Genomic DNA, 24121 nt, shown 5'->3' on the forward strand with positions numbered 1-24121 from the left:
ACCTCATGCTTAAATTACTGCAATCTTCTCCAAACTGGTATCCCTCGGTGTCGCCTCTCCCCCTTGCAATCTGTGCAAAACTCTGCTGTGCGACTCATCTTCTACCAACTTCGCTATGCTCGTGTCACCCCTCTCCTTAAGTCACTTCACTGGCTCCCTATCTGCCATCGTATACAGTTCAAGATCTTATTGCTAACCTACAAGTGTGTTCATTCTGCTGCCCCTCAATATCTCTTCTTGCTTCTCTCTCTTTATACACCTCCCAGAGAATTCCGTTCCTCAGATAAGTCACTCTTAACATTACTCTTCTCCTCCACTGCCAATTCCAGACTTCATTCCTTTCATCTAGTTGCCCCCTATGCCTGGAATAAATTACCCGAGTTTGTCCATCAAGCCCCTTCCCTTGTTTAAAAGCAGACTGAAAACCCACCTTTTTGATATGGCTTTCAATCCTTAACCCTTCTCCTCTGCCCTCCAACCCAGCCAGCTGATTAACCGTTCCCCTTAACTGTATCCATGACTAAACTAAACTAAACTAAACCTTAAGTTTGTATACCGTATCATCTTCACAATCATAGAGCTCGACACATCTACATGATACCAGTTGGTCTGTCTCGCCTGTTTAGATTGTAAGCTCTTTCAAGCAGTGACTGTTTTCTTACTCTTTGTGACTCTGTACAGCGCTGCATGCATCTGGTAGCGCTAGAGAAATAATTAATAGTAGTAATATTATAGCCTAAGTGGTTTACATTCAGTTACTCAAGTATTTCTCCCTATCTGTCCTGGTGGGCTCACAATCTGACTAGTGTATCTGGGGCAGTGGAGTGTTAAGTGACTTGCCCAAGGTCATAATGAGCAGTGCTGAGCTTAAAACCTGCAACCTTAGGGTGCTAAGGCTGCAGTCCTAAACACTAGGCCTCTCCTCCACTCATACACGGACTTTGCTTTAATGCAGACAGTTTGAAAATTGCTTCCTCTGGTATCATGTAGATGTACAGAGTCTACATAGGCTATTATTACACAGATAGTTTTTCTTCCACAAAGGATGAAAGATTTCTCACTCTGGAAAAGTATTGCCGAAAAATGATGACTGGTCCAAAGTAACGTGAGTCTGGACTAAGGGGCCCTTTTTACTAAGAAGTCTTATAAATGGGGCCTGGGTTGTCCCAAGTATTGGTCTTTCCCACATGCTAAGACCACTTTTAGCACGGCTAGTAATTGGCTGATTTTCCTATTCCTACAATAGATGGCCATATGCTAATTTTCCCATTAGCGCATGGTCTTTACTGCGTGAGCACTTATTGCCATCTCTTTTATAGGTGTTAAGAGCCTCGTGGACTCATTCTGAGCTAGTCAGTTAGTGCATGGCAATGCCTACATCAAGTTTATCAAGTTTATTAACAAAATTTGATTAATCGCCTATTGTAATCACTAAGCGATGTACATTACAATATATAATAAGGTAAAAAGAAGTTCACAATTTAACAACAAACATTTGAATAAAACAAACATATAGTTGGGAAGGAAAAATTAAAATAAAATAAAAGTTACAATTTTCGTTTAAAATAAAAAAGTGGAATAAAACAATAGGTAAGGGTACATAAAAATCTACCTGATTAGCATAGCTCTGCTTGGGTGGGTAACTCATGCGCATGCAAGGGACGCCGAAGCATGTCCCGCCTTCGTGCTCACCACAGCTTAGTAAAAGGACCCTAAGTTTGTAACTCAGGCTGCTGAAAAGCACCAGTCAACCTTTTCAATATATCTATCTAATTTTGTTCTAGGTAAGAAGAGATAGACAGTAGCAACAACAACAAAAATCCTACAGCTCTGAAAGAGGTTTCTGCAGGCCAGATGCAAGATCAGCGGGATCCTGTGAGGAGGGGACAGACATTCCTTTATTGTTAAACATGAAATAGCACTTTGATTTTATGACTGACCATAATGCAATTAGAATTTAATATGACAGCTGGCATTCATTGTATTTCAAGGGATAATCCTAGCATCTGGGACCTAAAATAGTTTAAAAGGGGCTCAACTAAACGTGAACATTCTATTACGATTTCAATACAGATAAATATCCTGAAGCATTTTGGAAGCTTTAGTGATCTAAACAAAGGGGTGCTGAAAGATCTCAGCCCAACCGACCAACTTCCTAAATTCTGAGCGTTATTTTGCCACTGTAGCTGAAAAGAGTATCTTATTTCATTAAGTGCCAATTTGAAGAAATGAGATTCTATGTTTTGTCTTTGTTTCAGGTCATTGATTGAACCACATCTAAGTTATTCTCTTCTTGGTTGGGTTGAGAACTTTTCAGGACACCTTCGTACGTCTACTTTACTCATAATATTTTCACCCCGCGGGTGCCAGAAATAAAAACATTTTAGTTTATTTCTAATGACATTTACATGTATGCCTGTTGAAGTAATACTGAGAACATATTATTGGAACAGATGCACAAAAGACCATTGTGTTGAAGTGAATGGAGTACTGTATCAGCAGATTATATCGGGAGTACAGCAGTCCTGGTGCCCATGGAGATGGAACTTTTATGTTTTTTGGTTAACTTGCATACGGGCAAACTGGATAAGCTGTTTTTGTAAGAGTCTGATTAATTCTATTAGTCAAACTCAAACACTCCCACAGTAGGATACCATAGTCCCTTGGCTCCTCTGGTAAAGCACCTTGGTAGAGGTTGGAGTCTGCTCTTGAGAAAGTGAGCACATGACACTGGTCATTGGAAGCGGAAACACACAGAAGCACCTCCAGCTGGAGCTGCTTACTCTTAGTGGGATCAGTGTTTGCCTGAAGTTGGGTGGAGCAGTTTCTAGTGTTACTCTCCTGGAACCTGGGATTTTGTCTAATAAAGGGCAAACAGAAAGGCAACAAAGGGATATAAGAACATAAGAATAGCCTTACTGGGTCAGACCAATGGTCCATCAAGCCCAGTATCCCGTTCTCACGGTGGCCAATCCAGGTCACTATTACCTGGCCAAAACCCAAGGAGTAGCAATATTCCATACTATCAATCCAGGGCAAGCAGTGGCTTCCCCCATGTCTTTGTCAATAACAGACTATGGACTTTTCCTCCAGGAACTTGTCCAACCCTATCTTATAACCAGCTACGCTATCCGCTCTTACCACAACCTCTGGCAATATGTTCCAGAGCTTAACTATTCTCTGAGTGAACTGAGGCCAAAGATCATAGGCTGGATAGTTATGAAAAGATGTCCATCTTCTATGTTGATTTCCAATAAACATTAGGATTTGTGACTGTGACTTGATTTAGTAACACATGGGTCAATATTCAGAGCTGGCAGAAAACTTATTTTTTTACTTGCCAGTCATGGCATTTATTTATGTTTTCAATTTTCTATACTGTTCTCCCAGGGAGAGCTCAGAATGGTTTACATGAATTTATTCAGTATTCAAACAATATTCCCTGTCTGTCTCGGTGGGCCCACAGTCTGTCTAATGTACCTGGAGCAATGGGGGAACAGGTGACTTGCTCAGGGTCACAAGGAGCAGTGTGGGCCTGCACTCAGAACTTCAGGGTGCTGAGGCTGCAGCTCCAACCACGGTACTGCATTCTCAGACATAGTATTGATGGAGATGGTAAAACATAGCTAACAAAGCATGGTAAAACATAGCTAACAAAGCATGGTAAAACATAATATGATTAAACATGATATGGTGAGACATAGCATTACAAGTATAGTTCGGTAAAACATAGCATGGCAAACATAATATTACAAAGCATGGTTAATATAGTATGACACGACTTGGCAAAAATGGTAAGGCAAGCGTGCATGATGAAGCATAGCATGGAAAACATGGAGTGGCAAGCATTGTGCGGCAAACATGACATGAGAGATTGTAGCATGGCGTATGGTATAATATAGTACAGTGGTCAGCAAACTGCAGCTCGCGAGCCACATGCGGCTCTTTAGCCACTTGAGTGCGGCTCTGCCGGTAGCCAAAATTTTCCTGCACAGAAGGGCATCGACACAGCAGCTGTTCTCACAAGCTGCCGGTGGCTGCCCCGAAGATTTCCCTCTGCTGCATCTTCCCGTTTCAGACAGGGCAGATTGCCGCAGAGGGAAAGCTTTGGGGCAGTTGCCGGCAGTTTGTGAGAACAGCTTCATCAGAGCCGGATTAAAGGCTAGGGCCCAAAATGGTCAGGGGGGTCCGCCGGTGCGGTGCTTTAGGGCCGTTTGGGCATCTCCCTCACCCTTGCTGGATTCACAGCAGAGTCATTGCCCACCCCCCCAGCATCATCGTCCCTGGCCCCCCCCCCCAGCGTCATCACCCCAGACCCTCCCCGTCGATCCTCCAACCGTGAGAAGACTGACAAACCTCCCTCCAGCACTCGTCGGCAGCCGCAGCACTCTAAAAAGGCTGCTTTGCAGTTCACAGCCTTCTGCTGGTGATTCCCTCTGCCGTGTCACTGATGACATCAACAGCAATGCTTCAAAGGAATCCACATGTCTATCGCCTTTCCGCAAAATGCATAGCAGTAGAACTTACGTCCATATTGAATTCTTGCCCTGCAAGATAACTCCTGTGAATCTGGTAAGTCTTCTTGCATCAATTTCAAACCACTGGTTTTTGTCTTCCTCTCCAGCACACCAGCCACCGTCAAAGAAATCATCATCATAGATCCCAGACTAGCAAAAAGAATAAACCAAGTGTTAGTCTTCAGGAAATCAAATGGTTTTCAGAGGCAGTTTTAGTAGGTGAAAGCTGAGAGCTTAGTGACAAATCTGCCTCCTATTTTCAGTAACATCAAGGGCCGAAGCCACTGTGGCTCACCTCAGTTCTCAGTCTATAGAATCAGGTCCAAAGACAGAAGGTTTGTTAAAGCTGAGTGGGGCTACATTGATGTTAAAATATCCTAGTCCCTTCAGGTAATCTTTATTTATTTTTTTTTTTTTAAACCTTTGTAGAAACATAGAAACATGATGGCAGATAAAGGCCAAATGGCCCATCTAGTCTGCCCAACCATTATCCCTTTCTCTGAGAGATCCCACATGCCTATCCAAGGCCCTCTTGAATTTATGAGTGAATTGCAGACATGGAGAGGCATATACAGTATAATCTCGTTATAACGGACTCGCTTATAACAGAACCTCGACTATAGTGGATGAGAGTCTGCTGGTCCCGGCCGTACGCCTTTATAAACATGCAGAAAATCATGACATATAGCGGACTCACATATAATGGACTTTCAGATGTAACGGACAACAGTTTGGTCCCCAGAGCCACTTTTAGCTGTAGTTTTGTTCGGCTATAACGGATATGCAGGCTCCACCTACAAGGCGTGTGGCGTGCCAGTGATATAGTATCAAAATGCAGCCCAGAAGAAAATGACACATTATTTTTCTTTCCAGGACAGTGCGACATAATGCTTTAGAACATCTTTTAGTGTTCTGGTTTTGCAATCATTTCGTGCCATACCAATGTTTTGCTGAGTTTTGTTATTGATGTTGCTGATATGCTTTTGCAGTAACTGTTGTTCATTGATTGTACGTTGTTTCAGTTGACCTAAATAAAGTTTTTAAAAAAATGCAACTCTGGATATAACGGACTCTGGATATAACGGACTGTTTTTCTAGGTCCCTTGATTCCGTTATAACGAGATTTAGCCCGAAGGATAGTCCTATAGCTTAAGAAATTGACCAATACCCTAGTTTTTTTTTCCAATCTGCCAATAAATTGTAAAAGAAATTCAGTTGAATTTCAAGCATAACACCAATATAGAGTACTAAGACTTTAAAAAGGGGACACAGATGAAGTAACAAATCATCATGTTCCTGTTTCTCCCCCCCCTACTTCTTGTTTTGTCTTCTTTCTCCTACTTTCTCTCCCTCTCCCCTACCCCTGATTTCTCTCCATTTGCCCAACTTTTCTCCATATGTTTGTCCCCTGTTTTTTGTCCACCTCTCTCACCCTGACCCTCCCACTTTCCTCTCCACCTGCCCTCTCTCATTACGCTCCAAGTAGATCCTCAGGATCTTCTCTGTTTCCCCTTCCCTCTCCTTCAGCTGCCCCTTTCTCTTCTGTCCCCATATAATTTATCTCCATAATTGTGCCCTCCCCCAAATAAAGTTTCTATTCATTTCTTCTTTTCCTACCAGGGTACGCTTCATGTCCTTAGGTTCCTCTGGGTCCCCCCCTTCCCCCACCTGATCCATTTGAATAGATTTCTCTTTGCACATGGTTTTCATACCTGTATGTTGAGGCGTCCTCGGTGGGCACCCAGTCCATAGCGTTTAGTGCTAGAGGCTCGTAGCTGGTAATCAGTCACTCTCAGAGACTCCAAACCCAGTGGAGGGCATTCTTTAAAAAATAAAAAAGCAAGGTGAAAGTAAAAAAAGTAAAAATGTACATATTTTTTTGTATGGCTTTTGCACTCCTCCTAAGCACAGCTACCTTTCGTCGGGAAGCCATCATGCAGGGCTTCCACTGATTTTCCTGCCCTCCCTTCCCTGCATTGGCCACGTATTGACACTGCAGAGACCTCTTTGGCCGAGTGTTTGTTGCAGCTGTGTTTATCTCTCCTCCCAATGCCTTCAAGTGATCTTGGTTGATTCTGTAAGAGCTGTACTTGGCTGTCACACTTGGACTCCTACCAGCAGCTCTGAATGTAGTGTCAGCAGTAATTGGAGCCCAGAAAGCAGGGGTTGGAAACTGACCTCAAATATCTTGCTTGATCTTAGCAGGACTGAACAAAAAAGACCATTGAAGAACCGGACTGAAAAAAAGGGGCAAACCTTTTTTGGTGTTGCACATCAGCCCCTGGTGCTTTAATAAAATGCCCTCATGGAGCAGAAACATCTCTGTTATACTTCTCTATTTTTCTGCTTTACCACTATCCCCCTCATTCAATAACTAGTCACCTAAAGTTAGACACCAGTTGGAGAGAATGTTAGCACTTATGCACAAGACACACGCTCAGTTCCATCTCTACGAATCATAAACACAAGACGTACTACACTCTTCTCTGTTACCGGGCCTCAAACGTGGAACCTACTACCTGCTCAGGTAAGAGAAGAAAAGAACCTCGAAAAATTTAAATCAAAACTAAAAAATTTTTTGTATAGAGGCGTTTTTAATTAATTAGTCTTTTAAACCGAGTTACTACTCCTAACTGAAGTAGGCAAGTGCTGATCGAATATAACAGAACTCCTATTGTTTTATCCTTATTTGTTCTCTTTCTATATCAAATTGTAGTTCTTCCCTGACTTCCCTACGAAGTGCATGTCTGTCCATCCCTATATTGTATGTCTCCCTTATTTGAAAATTATTTATTGCTCATCGCTTTGTAATCTTTGAAAAATGCGACTTTATCAAATACGAAATAAACTCGAAACTTGTTTTTTGTAGCTGATGCACAGATATGCCTTGGTGAATAAATAAAATGGAGGGGGCGTCACACTGAAATGCCCCATTTCCTCCCAGAGTGCCCTTTATATAATTCTGCTGAGCGCCGGTTTTTCCCAGAGTCTAAATTTGAGCATCATTCGCGGAATCTAGCCCTATGTGTTTAGTGGCGGGACAGAGTTAGGGCAGCAACCCAAAATTCATTTAGCAGCAGTCTTTAGCCATTACAAAAAGGGCAGCTCTAGAAAGCAGATCCTGACATTTATGCATGTGTTTTATGCACTTAAATGTGCAGCATAAAGACACAAACTCACATAAATGCCAATATTCTTTCTATGTGCTGTTCGGCAAATGCCTACTTAAAAACTTACATAGACTCCCAGATTCTCTATACAGCGCCGAATATGCATGCACAATTTAATCAAGTAACGAGCTAATAAATGTCAATAATTGGATTCTAACGATTAATTATTGGCATTAACTGGCCGCAATTTGGATTTGTGTACACATCTTGCACACGTGCTATTCTATAAAGACGCACATGTAAATTTTTTAGCGTGTAATAGAAAAGGGGGTGTGGCCTAGGCAAGTCAGGGGTATTCACTAAAGATGCATGCAGTATCATAGAATTCGGGGAATTTGCATTTAATTTATGCAATAGGATTTGCCCCTGGTTTTAATTGGTGTAATTCCTTGCAACCAACTTTGGGCGCGAATCCCAGTACTATAAACAGCTCCCAACTCAGAGTGCCCTATATAGAATAGTACTCAATATGCATTTTCTCAGCACTCAGGGCTCCTTTTATCAAGCCGTGCTAGCGGTTTAACGCGTGTAATAGTGCGCGTTAGACCGCCAGCCGCTCTAGCCACTACTGCCTCCTCTTGAGCAGGCGGTAGTTTTTGGCCAGCGGGGGGGGGGGAGGGGGTGTTAGCGCATGATGAAAAGTCACGCGCATTAACCCCCGCTAGCGTGGCTTGATAAAAGGAGCCCTCAGATTTGGGCCCCGTTGACTGAATCTAGTCCAGATTGTATTTGTAAGGGGGGCTGTACACAGGAGTGGAGTGTGGCTGAGACATAAACAATGCTTCCACTTACTCGAGTTCCTTATAGAATACATTTAGGTGTGCTGATACCGGGATACAACTATTTTATAACACAAGTTAGGCAACCAGGTTCCATTATAGAATAGACTCCTTCTGTGTGGTCATAGACGTGCCTAAATGAAGGTGCCCTGTTATAGAATTGCACCCTATAAGGGTAATTCTATAGAGACTTCCTAAAGTTAGGCAGCAGGAAAATGTGTGCTAAGTGCAAATTCTATAATGGAATTGCTTATGCAATTACTGTTATAGAGTAAGGCAGTGGTTCTCAAACTTGTCCTTGGGAACCTCCAGCCAGGTTTTCAGGATCTCCCTAATGAATATGCATGAGAGAGATTTGCATATAGTGGAAGTGACAGGTGCAAATCCGTCTCATGCATATTCACTAGGGAGATCCTCAAAACCCAACTGGCTGGCGATCCCCCAGGACAGGTTAAATTTAGACAATGGCTGGCCTAAATAGAGGTTTTTAGAAGCATACATGATAGCATTCTATAACCAGCACTCGTAACTGCCTGCCGGGAGCTGTTTAAATCACTTTGAATATCGAACCCTAAAGGTTTTAAAGTAGTAAAATAATCACGATGAAAAAAATAATTAAAGGTAACTAGGGAGTATAAAATCAATGACACAAGAATGTACTGTATTAAGATGATATAAACAAGGAGTGAAACAAAAGGATAAGATAAATATAAAGACAACAGAGTCTGGTTAGTATCAGACCTCCAAGTCAATTACAAGAGAGTGTCAGAGATAGAGAAAACTGTTAAATTAAAAACTGAGAGGATATACACAGGGACAGGGCAGGATTAATTCGTCGAGGGCCCCTAGGCACACAAGTACACTGGGCCCCCTGCCCCGCCCCACCCCACCATGCGCCCAGGCGGAAACAGTAAGCTGCGTCAGAGGGAAGCTTTGGGCAAGCAGCACTGCTTACACAATTACAGTTCCCATTGCCTACCCGTGTTGCTTGTTTGTCTTACTTTCCGTCAATGGGGGAGGGGCCCGCATTGCCAATCAATGATGGAGGGGCCCATCGCCGTTTGGAAAAAACAATGTTGATGCCCTCCTTCATCGGGCCCCTGGCATCTGCCTACTTGGTCAATCCTGCCCTGCACAGGGATTGGGACTTGTATGCTGCCTTTTTGAAGTTTTAGAACCACACTCAAAGCGGTTTATATACAGGTACTTCAAGCATTTTCCCTATCTATGTAATGTACCTGGGGCAGTGGAGGATTAAGTCACAGGGAGCAGCGCAGGAATTGAACCTACAATCTCAGGGTGCTGAGGTTATAGCTCTAATCACTATACCACACTCTCTTCTCGCTTGCTTATTCAATAAAGAAAGTCTTTAAATGACTTTTAAGTTCAGTGAAGGATAATTCCAAGCGAATGTAAAAAGAAACAGAGTTCCGCACAGAAGGTGCAATTGCTGTACAAGAAGACCTATGATGAGAGAGCATACTCTGGATGGTGTGGATCTCATATGAAATTGCTATTTGCACACATATGCAATGTAAGTGCTCCTATGGGCATGTGAATAGTATTGACTGGCATTTAAATATTGACCTCTATATGTTCTAATCTAGACTGCTTTGCTTCAAAATATCAAGGCTTTTCCCATCTAGTTTGCACCCGTATGTAGTACTGGCACCTTTTTTTCCCCTGCCAGCCATAAATGACCCACCAAAGAAGCAGCATAACTCATGGCTGGAAGCTTCAAGGGAATGAAGGCAGAAAGCCCAGTGGTAAAATGAGCAGCAGCATAATCCCCAGCATCTACCTAATGGCTCCAGAAAAAGGAGGATAGATTGAGACATCCAAGTTTTACTTCCACTGCTTTCAATGGAAGTAAAACCCGGATGTCTCAATCTGTCCTCCTTTTTCTGGAGCCATATGGTAACCCTAAGTGCAGCCTGAGCTTCGCTTTTTTGCTGGGCTGCAGTGGCCCAGAGCACTTCTTTGGCTTTTACTTCCAGTGTGTCCTGGTATACAATAAGTGAAAGCAGAAGAAAGGCACTGCAAAATGTTATTCTTTTGGAGTACACCGCACAGATATTTGTGGCATTGTAAATTGATAAAATTTTTGACCTGAGTTACATTTCAGGCATTTTTTTCTTGTACTTTCAGGGTTTCACCTCAGTTGAAACTTGCCTCTTCTGGGACTTCAGTGCAAGGAGCCTTCATTGGTAGGGTCCCAGGGTTTTTTTTTTTTTCCTTTCTTAACTCTCTCCCTAGTCCATCCATCCAGAGCTTTCTCTGTCTTAAGCCTGGTTCCCCTGCATCCTGTGTCTGACATTGCAGGATGACAGATACTTCCTCCCCACAGGGGCTGTGCATGCGGTCTCCAGCAACAACAAAGTTCAAGGAGCAGAAGCTAGACTTAGGAATCAAAACCAGATTTCCTGCATGACAATGGGCAGCACTGTCACTGAGCTGTCCGGTTTCCCCATATTCTTTCTGTTTCTTTCATTAATTTTCCTTTTCTGATCCATGCCACTCAGTCTGTCTCATTTTCTTCTACTGTGGATTATGGTGCAATTGAAACAGATGTTCTTAGATTGCTCTTCATCCAGCTCTAGCACTGCTATAAATCCAGGATATTAATGAAGGCGAAGATCCTACAGTGCTTTTTGCACCCTAATTGGCAAGACAGAAGAATAATAAATTCCTTTATGGCCTTTAAAAACAGATAATCCACAAAATCTTACAACAACACTAAGGGCTGGATTCACTAAGGGCATGGATTGGATCCGATCCGTGAGGGATCCGATCCATGTCTGGGGGGGTTGATTCACAAATTGCCCTCATGCAAATGAGGGCGATCTGAATCATGCCCCCAACTGATCGCCGGGATTGCTCTGTAGCGATCCCGACGCATGTGCAGACCATATGTAGATGGTCTGAGCATGCGTTTAAGAGCCGCGACAGTTATAAAAAACTTTTACTAGCCCAGCGAGCCTGTGGTTTTAACACTCTTTAAACCCGCAGGTTAAAACCACGGGCTCGAACTGTGGGGGAAGACCAGGGCAGCGCTTAGGGCACAGAGCAGGAAAGTCAGGGGCAGAGAGCCGATCAGGAGATTCGGGGCAGAGCAGGGCGGCAGGAGAAAAAGGCAGAGTCGGGGCAAGGAGCAGGAGAGGAGATTCGGGGCAGAGCAGGGCAACAGGAGAAGATTGCGGCAGAGAGTCGGGGCAGGGAGTTGGAAAGTCAGTGTAGACAGCAGGCAGAGCAGGAGATGGCAGTCGGAAAGCAGTGAACGACTGGTCTCCAGCAGTCGCTTGTTTGTGATCGGCCAGCCCAGTCGGTGTTGCGGGGTTTTTGTTTGTGAATTGCTGCCTGCCATCATTTCAATGCCGTTCCCCCTCATTTGCATGCGCGGATCGGAGGATGATCGGGACAGAGGTTAGTGAATCAGGTCAGAGGAAAATCGGATCGCAAAGGGGTTGCAAACCGATCGGTACACGATCGGTTTGCTTGGTGAATCTAGCCCTAAGACCTGATGTTTGCAACTGTTCAACACCCTTTGCATTCTTCTGCATAGACTGGGATCCTATGACCTGACACCTCCCAGGACTGTCTGTCCCAACTCCTGCAGCAGGTCCTGCAGCTCTTGGGGTGGCCTCCCTCTTCTCCCCTCTCCTTTCTCTGTCCAAATGATTCATCCCCCTTCCTTAATCCTTTTAATTTTTAGATACAGTAAGGTTAAAGGTCATGGATTTGATATGCCGCCTTTCTGGAGGGCTCAAAATTTAGAGGTAAAAATGGTATACCTCACCACAAGAATTTGCAAATGATTTTCAATCTAAAGTATCATCTGAACAAGTGCAAAATTTCAGTACATGGATCTCAGGATCCTGATATTGCTAAGTAAGAATTTGGAATCAGTTTAACCCGCTTGATGTCAGTGATACTGAGAAAGTCCATTATGAGACGGAATGAAACTTTTGTCCTTTAGATTTTATCTCTATTGCTTCTGTACAATGTTTTAGAAACACTGTTAACTCTTGGTTAACAAGTGAGCATCAAGGTTGGCTACTTAAAGGATATTAGGTCAGGGCTAGGACTAGTAAAAACTAGAAGGCTGGCTGGCACTTTAATCCATACTCTCAACACACTTGATTTCAATAAGCAGCCCACATGTAGGTAACAATTCCAAGGCAGCAAAAAAAAGAGTAGGGGTGGACCCTTGGTCTTCCTAAAGCAACAAAAAAACAGGATTTCCAAAGATTAAGGAAAAACTGTTTTGCTATATACAGGCCAACAGGCTTTAAAATTATAGTGGCTGGTCAAATGCAATTACACGCAGACAATCACGCTCAGACAATTGCGCACAATACAATAGCACGCAGGTCAATTGCATACAAGACAATAGCGCGCATGATCAAATGTGCACAACACAATTGTGTGCATGACAACTTAGCACAGAAAATCACGCGCATGAAAAAATGTGAGGTGATAGCGCGTAACATAAATGCACATAAGTATACCTCGCTGTTATGCGCGTGAATGACAAATGTGTAGGTGCAAGCTGAAATGTCCGTGCGAACAGCGTAACTTAAATGCATATACCTCACTGGTATGCGCTTGAACGATGAGCATGACATTCGCGCAAAACGTTAATGCGCATAGGAGGATATCAAAGGTTGCACTAGGAGCTTGGGAAAAGATAATGTAAAAAAGTTACATCGAGAACAATCTTTTTGTTCTGTGAGCACGCATAGGTCTGGGTGTGTTTGTCTGAGCACGTTTGTTTTGCGTGCAATTGTCTTGCGTGTTGTAGACCTGTGCGCATTTGTCCAAGCGCGTTTGTCTTGCATGCAATTGTCTTACGTGTTATAGACCTGCGTACATTTGACCAAGTGCGTATTTGTCTGCGCACACCATAAGGCTTGGTATGATGGATGGACTTGGCATGGGCTCATGCTTCGGTGAGATTGCTTACATCAGGTGTCATAACTTCTAGAAGAGTGCTCCATAAACTTTTAAAAGCCTTTGCACATTAAACCAAGGGCCGTGGCTAGAGGGCACCCAGAAACGAATGGACTTTGCGATAATTGGCATGCACAGGTGTGATGTCATCACACTGACATCAACACATGCGCGGAGGCCCTCTAGACGGGGCCCTGAGCCTGCAATAATTACACCGGTGAGGGGTGCTGGAGGAGGAGAGGTGCTGGCAAGGGGCAGAGGTGCTGGCGCTGGCTGACTGCCTACAGGATGTTCCTCTCGCCGTGAAAGGCACGTCCTGTAAGCAGTCACAGCCAGCGCCGGTGCCTCTCCTCCTCGCCGGCATCCCATGGCACACACGGAATCTCATCGCAGCACACAGCACACACTGATCTAGAAGGTCTCAACAATGAGCTTAGAGTGTCTCCATAGTTGCCTCAATAAGGGTACAGATTCCTTGTACATCTGATATTGTTTTGGCAGTAGTGAAAAGTAGCAGATATACATGGAACCTGTACCCTTACTGAGGTGATAACTGGGGGACTCTAAGCCCATTATTGAGACTTTCCAGATGTTATTATTATTCCTGATGCAGGCATTCTCAGCAAAGGGACCCACATCGAGTTCCACTGTCATTTCTTAGAGTAACTATTTCCAGGAAAATATATATCAGTACATAAATGCAAGTATAACAGTAGCAAATATAGAGGGTTATTTTTGAATGAATGTCAGAAATGAATGTCTAAGTCAGAATTGGAATGTCCTACTCACAACATAAAAAAAGCCTAACTCACAGCCATATACGAACAGAAAAGAGGTTTATTTGAAAATAAGGGAGAAAGAACAAAATGAAGAGCTATTTTCCAAAGTAAAACATCAAAATTAAAAATACAACACCCCCCCCAGGGACAAGGACATCTGTCTGGCAGCATTTGTATAAAAATGGCCACACAGAGGTCCCTGCGGAGCAGAGGGGCAGTCAAGTGGTCACTACAGTGTACTTTAATCCAAGGCATCCAGGTTCATGTTCCACTGCAACTCTGTTACTTTAAATGGCGAGCCCTCCAGAGACAGGGAAATACCTACTGTACCTGAATATGCACCACTTCAATAGTCCTCATGCTTGCAGGTGTCTAATATTTAGGTACAGTCAGTGGCTTAGTAAAGGGGGGGGGGTGCGTTTCACCCCGTGCGCCATCTTGGTGAGGGCACAGGCACCTGTACTCTCTGCCCCAGCTCCTACCCCTTCCCCTCCCCCAACTGCCGCTCATCCATGCCACTTTCCTTCCCCTGTATCTCTGTAACATTCCTGGCATGAGCAGCAACCATTTTGGCTTCCTCTTACTTTCAGGGCAGGAGCTCCTGCCCTGAAAGTATGAGGAAGCCAAAATGAGTGCTCCCTGTTGGAACCCGGGCAGTATTGCTTGGAGCAAGAATGTTTGAATGAATGAAGAAATTTCAATAAAGAAATAAGAAGAAAGATACAAGTTGGTCTGTTCTATTGTGCATTTTTTCCTGTTGAGTGAGGATTTGCTTGGTTTGAAGTTATTCTATTCACCTCACCTTTCTATCTTCAAGAATTTGCAGTATGAGCAGCAACCCCCAACCTGCTGTCATGCCAGTGTCAGCTCTTCTTCTGACATCACTTCCTGGACCCGTGCCTTGGAAATGACATCAGAGGAAGAGCCGACGCTGGTGCGACAGCAGATTGGGGGGTTGCTGCTTGTGCCAGGAACGTTACAGAGATACAGGGGAAGGGAAGCAATACAAGTGCAGCAGGAGGGGATGGAGAAGGAGCATGCGGTGGTGAGGAAGGGGGGCAGGGGAGGGGCACCTCTCACCCTTGATACGCCACTAGGTATAGGTATATATCTGTTTCTGGAGGACTAAAATTTGAAGGAAAAAAAAGTGGATTGAAGTGGATTTGAACCTAAATCCCCTGATTTCTAGTCCACTGCACTGACTGCTAGGTTACACTTCAGATCTGCTTGCTGCTGTGTGCAGAATACCCACAATATCTAATGTTGTCAGGGAGCTTAGTTTCTCTTCCAGTGTCACTTTCAGGGTTGAGGAAGTGGGATAGTAATCAATGGGGGATTAAGGAGGGTTCATGCCTTAATCCCTCCAGTAGTTAGCTACTGAATCAGGGCACTTTGTTATACCCTGGATGTGATTGAAACAGATCTAACTTAGGACACCCTTCTTTTTTGACTTGGACCTTTCTTTCTGTTTATCGCTACTGGATGTCCTAAATTAGGGACGTCCCTGGTCCCGCCTAAACATGCCCAGAATATGCCCCCTTGCTATTTGGACAAACTGCAGTGTAGGATGTCAAAAATTCTGCCTTTTGAAAATCGCGATTTGGACATTTTTGGCAGATAGACCTTTTTGGGGGGGGGTCATTTTGAGATGTTCATCTGCTTTGGAAAGGAGTGTCATGGTTTCTTAGATTCTCTTCTGCCATTCACTTACTTAGAGAATTTGAAAGTTACATTATCCATCTGTTAAGGGTATTAAACCAATTAAAGTTTTTGCATCATCCTTTGTTTGTCAAGCAGTGGTAGCTTGGAATGATTTGCCATTCTCAGTGAGACAATTAACAGTTTATCCAACTTTTAGGAAGTTGGTAAAATCAGAACTTTTAAGAAAATATTTGTTCGAGATCTAATGCATTTTATTTTAGAATTTTAAATTTAATTTATTCTTGGAATGTGTAGCTTCTTGTGTATTGTTACCTATGTTGAGCTGTTGAGGTATTTTGTGGGATACCAGAATTTAATTGTGTTTTATTAGCAGCTCTTACGGCCTCTTTTACAAAGCCGCGCTAGCGGCTGTGCTGCACTAATGGCCCCGAAGCCCATAGAGATTTAAAGGGCTTCGGGGCTGTTGCCACGCGGCAGCTGCTAGTGCGGCTTTGTAAAAGAGGCCGTTAGTGTAAAGCCGACTCTCAGAGCATATTTATTACTAGAGGTCTTATTTTGGTTGATCTGGGAATCCCTTAGACCCTGTTTTCTCATGCTCAGGCTGTATTTTGTATTGCTTCATCTCCTTTATTCATTACTTCTTCCTCTCTCAGCCAATGGTTTCCCATATGTGTACTCCCTTGGAATAATTCAACAGCTCCGAGAATGGTTTCCACTTCTGTTATTTTTGGCACCAGCTAATATCTGGATTTTTGTGTTGAATATCCGAGTGTAATTAATCTCTGGACTTCGTTGACGGGGAATGTGGTGAAATCAGTGAACTTAGCGGGATTTTAAAAAGGTTTGGATAATTTCCTAAAAGCCCATTATTGAGATGGCTTGAGAAAATCCACTACTTATTCCTAGGATAAGCAGTATAGAATCTGCTTTAGTACTTGGGATCTAGCTAGGTACTTGGGACTTGGGTTGGCCACTGTTGGAAACAGGAGACTGGACTTGTTAGACCTTCGGTTTGTCCCAGTATGGCAATTCTTATGTTCTTATGCTGGCATTATCCGTATATAGTGCCGGGATCTGATTAGCTACCTGGGTAAAAAAGGCTGTGCTAACTTGTATACATACTGTAGATATTTGGATATCTACAGTTTCCAGATAAATTCTGGCTCTACCCTTGGGCTGCCCTGGTGCTATCCAGATAGGTCAGGGAGGATTACAGGGATCCTGATAATGGAGTATGGCTCTGATCATTGTGACTCATCTGATTAGTGGTTGCTGCTACCGGGAGAAGTGACTTTGAATATCAGGCCTTCAGTTTCTAATTTTTATATAGATGTACCTGTCTTTAGTATAAGTTGAATGGTTCAGGAAATGTAGTGACAGACAGATTGCACAAATAGGTAAATGATCTTTAGGGAAAAAAATGCCGAAGAGAGTCACTCTTCCATACCGATGTGCTGTTTCAAGTTTCAAGTTTATTAATTTTTAATATCCCGATCATAAAACAAATATCTGACCGGTTAACAATAAAAAATTTAAAATAGGAGAGTAAGAACTAGTTATTAGTGTATTAGAAAAATTAGAAAAAACATATTAGACATATACTGACAAACATGACCGTGAGGATGAGTGGGAAGGAAGGAGAAAGTTACATAATATTAGAAGAAATGAGATAGAGGGAAGGAATAGGACATGAAGGATAAGGGTGCATGGTATAAAAGATATGCGCTGAAATAAAGGAGAGCTTTTAGGGAAAAGATAAGTAAATAAATAGATAAAGAAAAGATTAAGATTTGTCAAAGGCATCCTGAAATAAGAAAGTTTTAAGATTAGTTTTAAATTTTGGTAAATGAATTTCATCCCGGAGAAATTGAGGGAGAGAATTCCATAATGTGGGGGCTGTTATAGCAAAATTAGTTTTTCTTGTATAATAGTCGGTAGATCGTAAGGAACGGGGAGAACTTTGAGGTATTAATAATTTATCGAGAAATAAGGGCAAGTGGGAAAGTTTGATTTTAAAAGAGAGCAGTATGATTTTATAAATTATACGGTGTGTGACTGGGAGCCAATGAGCCTCTTTGAGAAGAGGGGTGACTCTAGCCATACTGTTGCCTGTGTTCTTAGTTCAGTCAGCCCCTAGAAACAGTTTTCTGAGACCTATTATGAGATTAGAGGTGAGACCTGGAATTCAGTTGATCAAAAACTCATGTTTTCCCCATTAGGCACAGCTGACCTAAATCCTTTTAAAAAAAAAAAAGCAGAAATACTGGATTGACTAAAGTACCCTGGTGGACAATGCCTCATGTGTTCTAAACTCATTTCACAGCTTGAAGTCTTGTAAATTAAGAGGTTGGTTAGCATTTCACTAACTCATCAAAATCTTAATGAGTATCTGTTTATAGCTCTTAAAGCTTCACGTCGCCACTAGCAGATTAGGCCCCATTCTTCATCCAGTACTGATTCAAATGAAAGGTACAAAGTAGTCTCTACCATGCTAGAGCAGCAGTTCTCTTTGGGGAGGATCAGAGTTCTTCCTTCCTTCTCTGCCTATTTGAGCTCTACGAATGTGGAGATGATGCGGTATACAAACCTAAGGTTTAGTTTAGTTTAGTTAGGATGGTGTGAAGAACTGAAGAGAAACTCAGGAAATGTTAGCAATGATTTTAAGGTGTAGTAAGAATTATAATGTAGAGAAGCATAATTTTGCATAAGTCTTCCAGGTAGGGAAAGGGGAATGTGCAAGGGATGAACTGTTTTTTTTTTTTGTTGTTTTTTTTTTGGGGGGGGGGGTGTTTGTTTAATTCTTTATTGATTTTCAAATTTTGACAGTGCAATACAATTATATTAAACATGAGCATTATACATAACACACTTAAAATACACAAAATTAATACATTACCAATCCTTTTCTCCCTCCCTTCCTCACATAACTATTACACTGCATATGCATATATTATTGCAATATTATAGATAAATACCTTTAGCAATCCCAAATACCTTCCCCTCCCCCTCCCCCCCCCCCCCCCCCCCTGGATGTGTAAGGAATCTGTAAAAAAGGGAGATACCTGACATTCATTGCAATTCAACATATGAAGTCAATGGGCTGAACTGTTTGTAAAATGCATATTAGGACACACAAGGAGTGCTTGTGTATTGTGCAATACATCCAGTGGGAACAATCGCACTGGGGGGTGAAAAAAGTACACACGTGTAAACACCACCACTCACACATGAAATTGGTGCATCATGCAACTTATAAGGGCAATTTCTACAAACGAGATGCTATTTATGCATCCATTATGCACATAATTGTTTAGAATATACATACATAGATAGCATACCATACGGTACCATATTGGTTCTTATACCCGGCAAATGCCAACTGGGAATCATTGCAGCTTACATAAGATTAATAAGGTTAGTAACTATCAAGCCGTGTCGTTACAAGAGATTTTTCGATAGACTGCTCGGTTTTCAGGCAGGTAAAATGAATATATGGTTAAGTACTATTATTTTTCAGGCACACTCATATATGTCTTTTATGAAAATACTAAAAACTGATTTATTGGACAAATTTACAAACTGGTAATGTACATTGATTTTAAAGCCAGTACATTTTATTGATCCTAATGTATTTTAGCAAATTGTATTTTATTAATTGATTGTATAATTGTTAATGTATGTGAACCGCATAGAACTATGTGGTAGGGCGGTATATAAAAATAAAATTATTATTATTACTATAATGAAAACAGATGCGTTTTTAGCACCTTCCTAAACTTAAGATAGGAAGAGGTCTGATATATGCAGGTCGGGGAGCAGTTCCAAATTTGGGGCCTTGAAACTCGAAGGTGGATTCGAAGAGTGATTTCCTCCGAACTTGATGTGGACAGGGAAGAAGTAATTTATAGCGTTGAGTTATTCTTGAGTTATAGGAGTGTGTACTTGCATATATTTCAAATGTACCAAAAGCTGAGTTTTTAGCAGCGAGACGCTTGTTACCTGATGTTATATTCACATTTGGAGAAGTTTTAGTTGACTTTCTTCTTTGTTCAAAGTCTGGTAAGACCTATCAGAGTAGGAACATATTCTAGATATTCACATTGCTGGCGCTCAAGACTCCTGAGGAAGGTCTGTTGGCTGAAACATGTGCATGTCGAGTCATTGAGTCGTTGGATGTATTTTTATGGCATTGGATGAATAAAGATTCCAATATTATCAGATGCATTGGAGGACACTTTCATTAGTGCACATCATTCTGATCTGGACAATTCCACTCAGCCTTTGGTACATTTGAGTTTGTGGTTTTGTTTTTGCCCTTGCATATTTCAGCATGCTAAGTGTTATTCTGCAAATATGCGACTATCTTACATAGTTGTTTGTAATGCTTACTGTGAATGTGGTATTGTAACCTACCTTGTTAAAGGGGGACATAATCAAATAAACTATAAACTATAGTACATATTTGCAAGGTGGGGGTACACATAGAAGAAGTTTTGGGGGGTACATAGGCAGGGCTATCACAAAAACATGTGGAGGGGCATAATCGAAAGGGACGTCTAAGTCTGTTTTCGTCCATCTCGCAAGTCGTCCAAAGTTAAAAAGAGCCTAAGACACATTTTCGAAAGATACGTCCAACTTTTTTTTTACTTTCGGAAATCGTCTAATTATACGTCCTGCCGATCTGATCATCCAAGCCACTAAATCGTCCATCTTTATACCACATTTCCGTCCAACTTTCCGTCCAAGTCCAAAATGCCTAGAAAAAGCCCTGTTGGACGTGGGAGGGGTCTGCAAAGTGATGGACTGCACACCCAGACATGCCACCTAAATAGTGGGGTACCTTACAGAGCACTGCTGTGAACTTCACAAAAAGGGAGCCATGGCTTCTCTTCACTACAGCTCCCTTATAGGTGATGGTGAGCCCCCCAAACCACCTCCAGAATCCCCTAGACCCACTTATCTACCACCCCAATAGCCCTTATGGCTGCAGGAGCCACTTATATGCCAGTAAAAAAGGGTTTTGGGTGTGTATAGGGGAGTGCACATGTTTAAGCATCAAAGCAGTGATTACAGGGGCTTATGGGCATGGGTCCTCCTCTCTATGGGTCCCTAACCCACCCCCAAGACGACTTAAGCTGCCTCTGTGCTGGACGACTAGGCTTTCCTATGCCAGGCAGCCAGGAGATGATGGTCTGGAGGCTGAAATTTAAAGTTGTGATTAAAATTTTTATAGAGGTAGGGGGGGGTTGATGATCACTGGGGTAATGGGTGGGGGTCTGTGTTAAGTGTTTTCAGTGCTTATCTGGTGAGTTTAGGTGGGTTTTTGTGACTTAGACCATGTTTTACATGGTCTAAGTCACAACGTCCAAGTTCCGTCTAGGCTCTGTTGTTAAACTTTCGGTTATACATGCTGTACGACTAAGTCTAAGCCGGCCCACGTCCCGCCCAACTCCCGCCCTCAACATGCCTTCCGAAATGCTCCGTTTAGCTTTGGACGTTGAGCGGCACTATGAAGGCCTAGATCGTTTAGAAATACATCCAAAACCCGGTTTTATTATCAGCGCTTGGACGTTTTTGAGAAATGTTCATCCAAGTGCCGACTTAGGCCGGTTTTTAGAAGTTTTTCTCTTTCGATTATGAGCCCCATAACTTATACAATATTAGGCACCTAGGTTCTGAAAGAGAAGGCTTCTACCGCCTATCCTTGGGGCACCTAATTGAAGGTGTCCAGTTATTGAATTGCCCCCTATGTGAATAAGTGCTGTCTCTTCAAGTCGTTTAAGTACCAGATTTCAAAAACAGTATTGAACATTCAAGGGGAGACGGTTATGGAGCTCAGCTCCAAAACTCAAATTCGTGTATTTTTTTTAGTTTTTTTTTTTTTAAAATACCAGAAAGGTAAGCATATTGCCTCTTCATTTATTCTTCCAAAGTCTAGGTCCAAATGACCATTCAATAAAATGAACCCACTATATAAATATCAGAAAAATCAATCATTCAAAATATAGTGAGAACTAAGCCACAGAGAACTTGCAATTTATATTCAGTCTCACTCACATTCTCCATTCATGCAAAGAAGGTCCTCTAGAGTAGACCATTTCCATTGACCTGCTTGGCCCAGGCGCTTGATCCATCGTTGCCACCTACCACTCAAAGCATTAGCCAGGCCCAACAGGCAGAGCTGAGGAAAAGCTTGAAACTCATTGTTCAATACTAAAGACATCTCCTGACAAACACCTTTTTAAAAATCTTGTAAAGATTCACATAACCTCCATATACTTTATGTATAAAGATCTCCGCTGCTACCTCACAGCGCCTATATCGATCTGAAATTATTGGAAACATGCTGTGCAATCGGTGAGAGGTACAATACACCATTGTGTAATCACTTTGTATGCATTTTCCTGTGCCAAAACAAAGAAAGAAGCTTTTTTCACTTCCGCAAAAATCTGTTTCTATTCCTTTAAAGAAAAAGAAGAGAAAGGAAGCCGGCGCGCGCAATGTTAGAGCCCTGTGGCCTGGGTTCAGTTCGCTTGCAGGCAGCAAGGGAGTGGAAGGGATGGAAGCTGACCTCACCAGGCAGTCGGGGGCCCCCTGCCCTGTTTGTTCCCCCCTAATATTTTTGGGCCCGAGGCATGTGCCTACTGGGCCTACCTTTTAATCCTACCCTGGCTCAAGCCACTTTTTGCTGCAGCTTAGTATACTGCTTTCTCAGTGTGGTTTGCACAATCAAAGTGCTTACATAATTTAGATGGTACTTATTTTGTACTTGGAGCAATAAAATGTTAAGTGGTTTGCCCAGAGTCATAAAAAACTGCAGTCGGAGTTGAGCTCACAACCTCAGGATGCTGAGGCAGCTGCTGTAACCACTAGGCCACTTCTCCACGCCATAAAGTAGATATGTATTCTGTAAAGTTTTTAGGCAACCTACCTTGAAATTACTCCCAAGTGCCTTTTTGGGGGTGTTCTTCCCCATACCATATCTGGTCACCTCCTGTTCAATTTTCAGATAATTATTTTGGTCACAGAGGCTTGTGCAGATGAGGTCAGAGTTTGCAGGGATGGGACAGGGACAGGGACAGAACTTGTGGGGATGGGATGGGGGTTGGAGATAGAACCTGCAGGGACAAATTTTCCCCATGTTATTCTCTATCCCTGTGTTTTCAAGCTGTGCCAAAAAGATGTTTGCCAGCTCTGCATAATCTCCTGAATAAATGCTTTAGTGATAATTGCTATTCAGCTTAAATGATTTTACTAAATTTAGCTTTTTACTAAGGGTCCCTTTTACAAAGCTGCGGTAGGAATACTTCTGCGGTAAATGCACTGAAACCCATTCAATTCCTATGGGCTTCGATACATTCATCACGGCAGCATCACTACCACGGCTTTGAAAAAAGGGGCCCCAAATGAAGGGTAAAAATGCAGAGACTGCCTTGTTTCTTAAATGAAGTAAATTATTAGTATTATTCTTGGTCAGAATAGCACAACGTTGATTTGCCAAACTATAAGCATGCTATACATAGGAAATCCTCCCAACCCCTCCCACCACCCATAATTCCATTTGACATAACTCACTCAACTCACTCAGCAATTGAAACTGCTGTACTGTGTCTAATGTTTTCCCCATACCTCCTGCTGTGATGATCCAACTTCTTCCTATCTCCAGTATATATTATATATCACATACTATTCTGTCTAATCTTGTTTATTGTATTACCTAAACAACCGGTGCAACTCCTGAATTGTAAGTTTATTTATTTAGTTCGATTTCTATTCTGTTCTCCCGGGGGCTCAGAATGGGTTACAATTGACATTCACAAAAAATGACAAGACAAAGGCATTCCTAGAAGAGGAGGGGAGAGAGAGGAGGGGAGGGGGAGAACGAGAAGGCAGGGAGTCGGAAGCAGGAAGCCTTAAACCTTGATAGAGCAAACCGGAAATTGTAGATTAGATTAGATAAATAGAATGAATACAGATAGTAGCCAAATTACTGAGAAAAGGTAGACCACAAAGGTTTGCTGACCCAAAGGGAAATGTGTGCTCATGAATTATACTGGGTACAAAAGACAATAGCATGCAAAAGTTTGTACGTACGTTCTTCCGGTATGCCTTTTGTCTCACTTGCAGGTGACTTGGATTTTGTCTTCTTTGAGGCTTTTTTCACCGTCTTTACAATCTTAATCTTCTTTTTCACCAGAACTTTAACTGGAAAATATACAAACCCAGATCTGTAGTGATCATGCACTTCTTACTAAGGAGGAACA

General features: G+C 42.4%; 1 protein-coding gene across 3 annotated transcripts in view; it reads right to left on the reverse strand.

Moving 5' to 3' along the window:
• The window catches only part of LOC117364611 (probable carboxypeptidase X1), a 110949-nt gene that overhangs the window by 79262 nt on the left and 7566 nt on the right, over window positions 1-24121 (reverse strand). For all 3 annotated transcript variants that reach the window (XM_033954010.1, XM_033954001.1, XM_033953991.1), the window contains exons 2-4: window positions 23952-24062; window positions 6230-6339; window positions 4528-4667 (exon numbers count right to left, since the gene is read on the reverse strand). In XM_033954010.1, the coding sequence (XP_033809901.1) occupies window positions 4528-4667; window positions 6230-6339; window positions 23952-24062 (361 nt within the window). The remainder of the gene's footprint in view (window positions 1-4527; window positions 4668-6229; window positions 6340-23951; window positions 24063-24121) is intronic.

This window comes from Geotrypetes seraphini, chromosome 1 (genome assembly GCF_902459505.1).
Source record: "Geotrypetes seraphini chromosome 1, aGeoSer1.1, whole genome shotgun sequence".
NCBI lineage: Eukaryota > Metazoa > Chordata > Amphibia > Gymnophiona > Dermophiidae > Geotrypetes > Geotrypetes seraphini.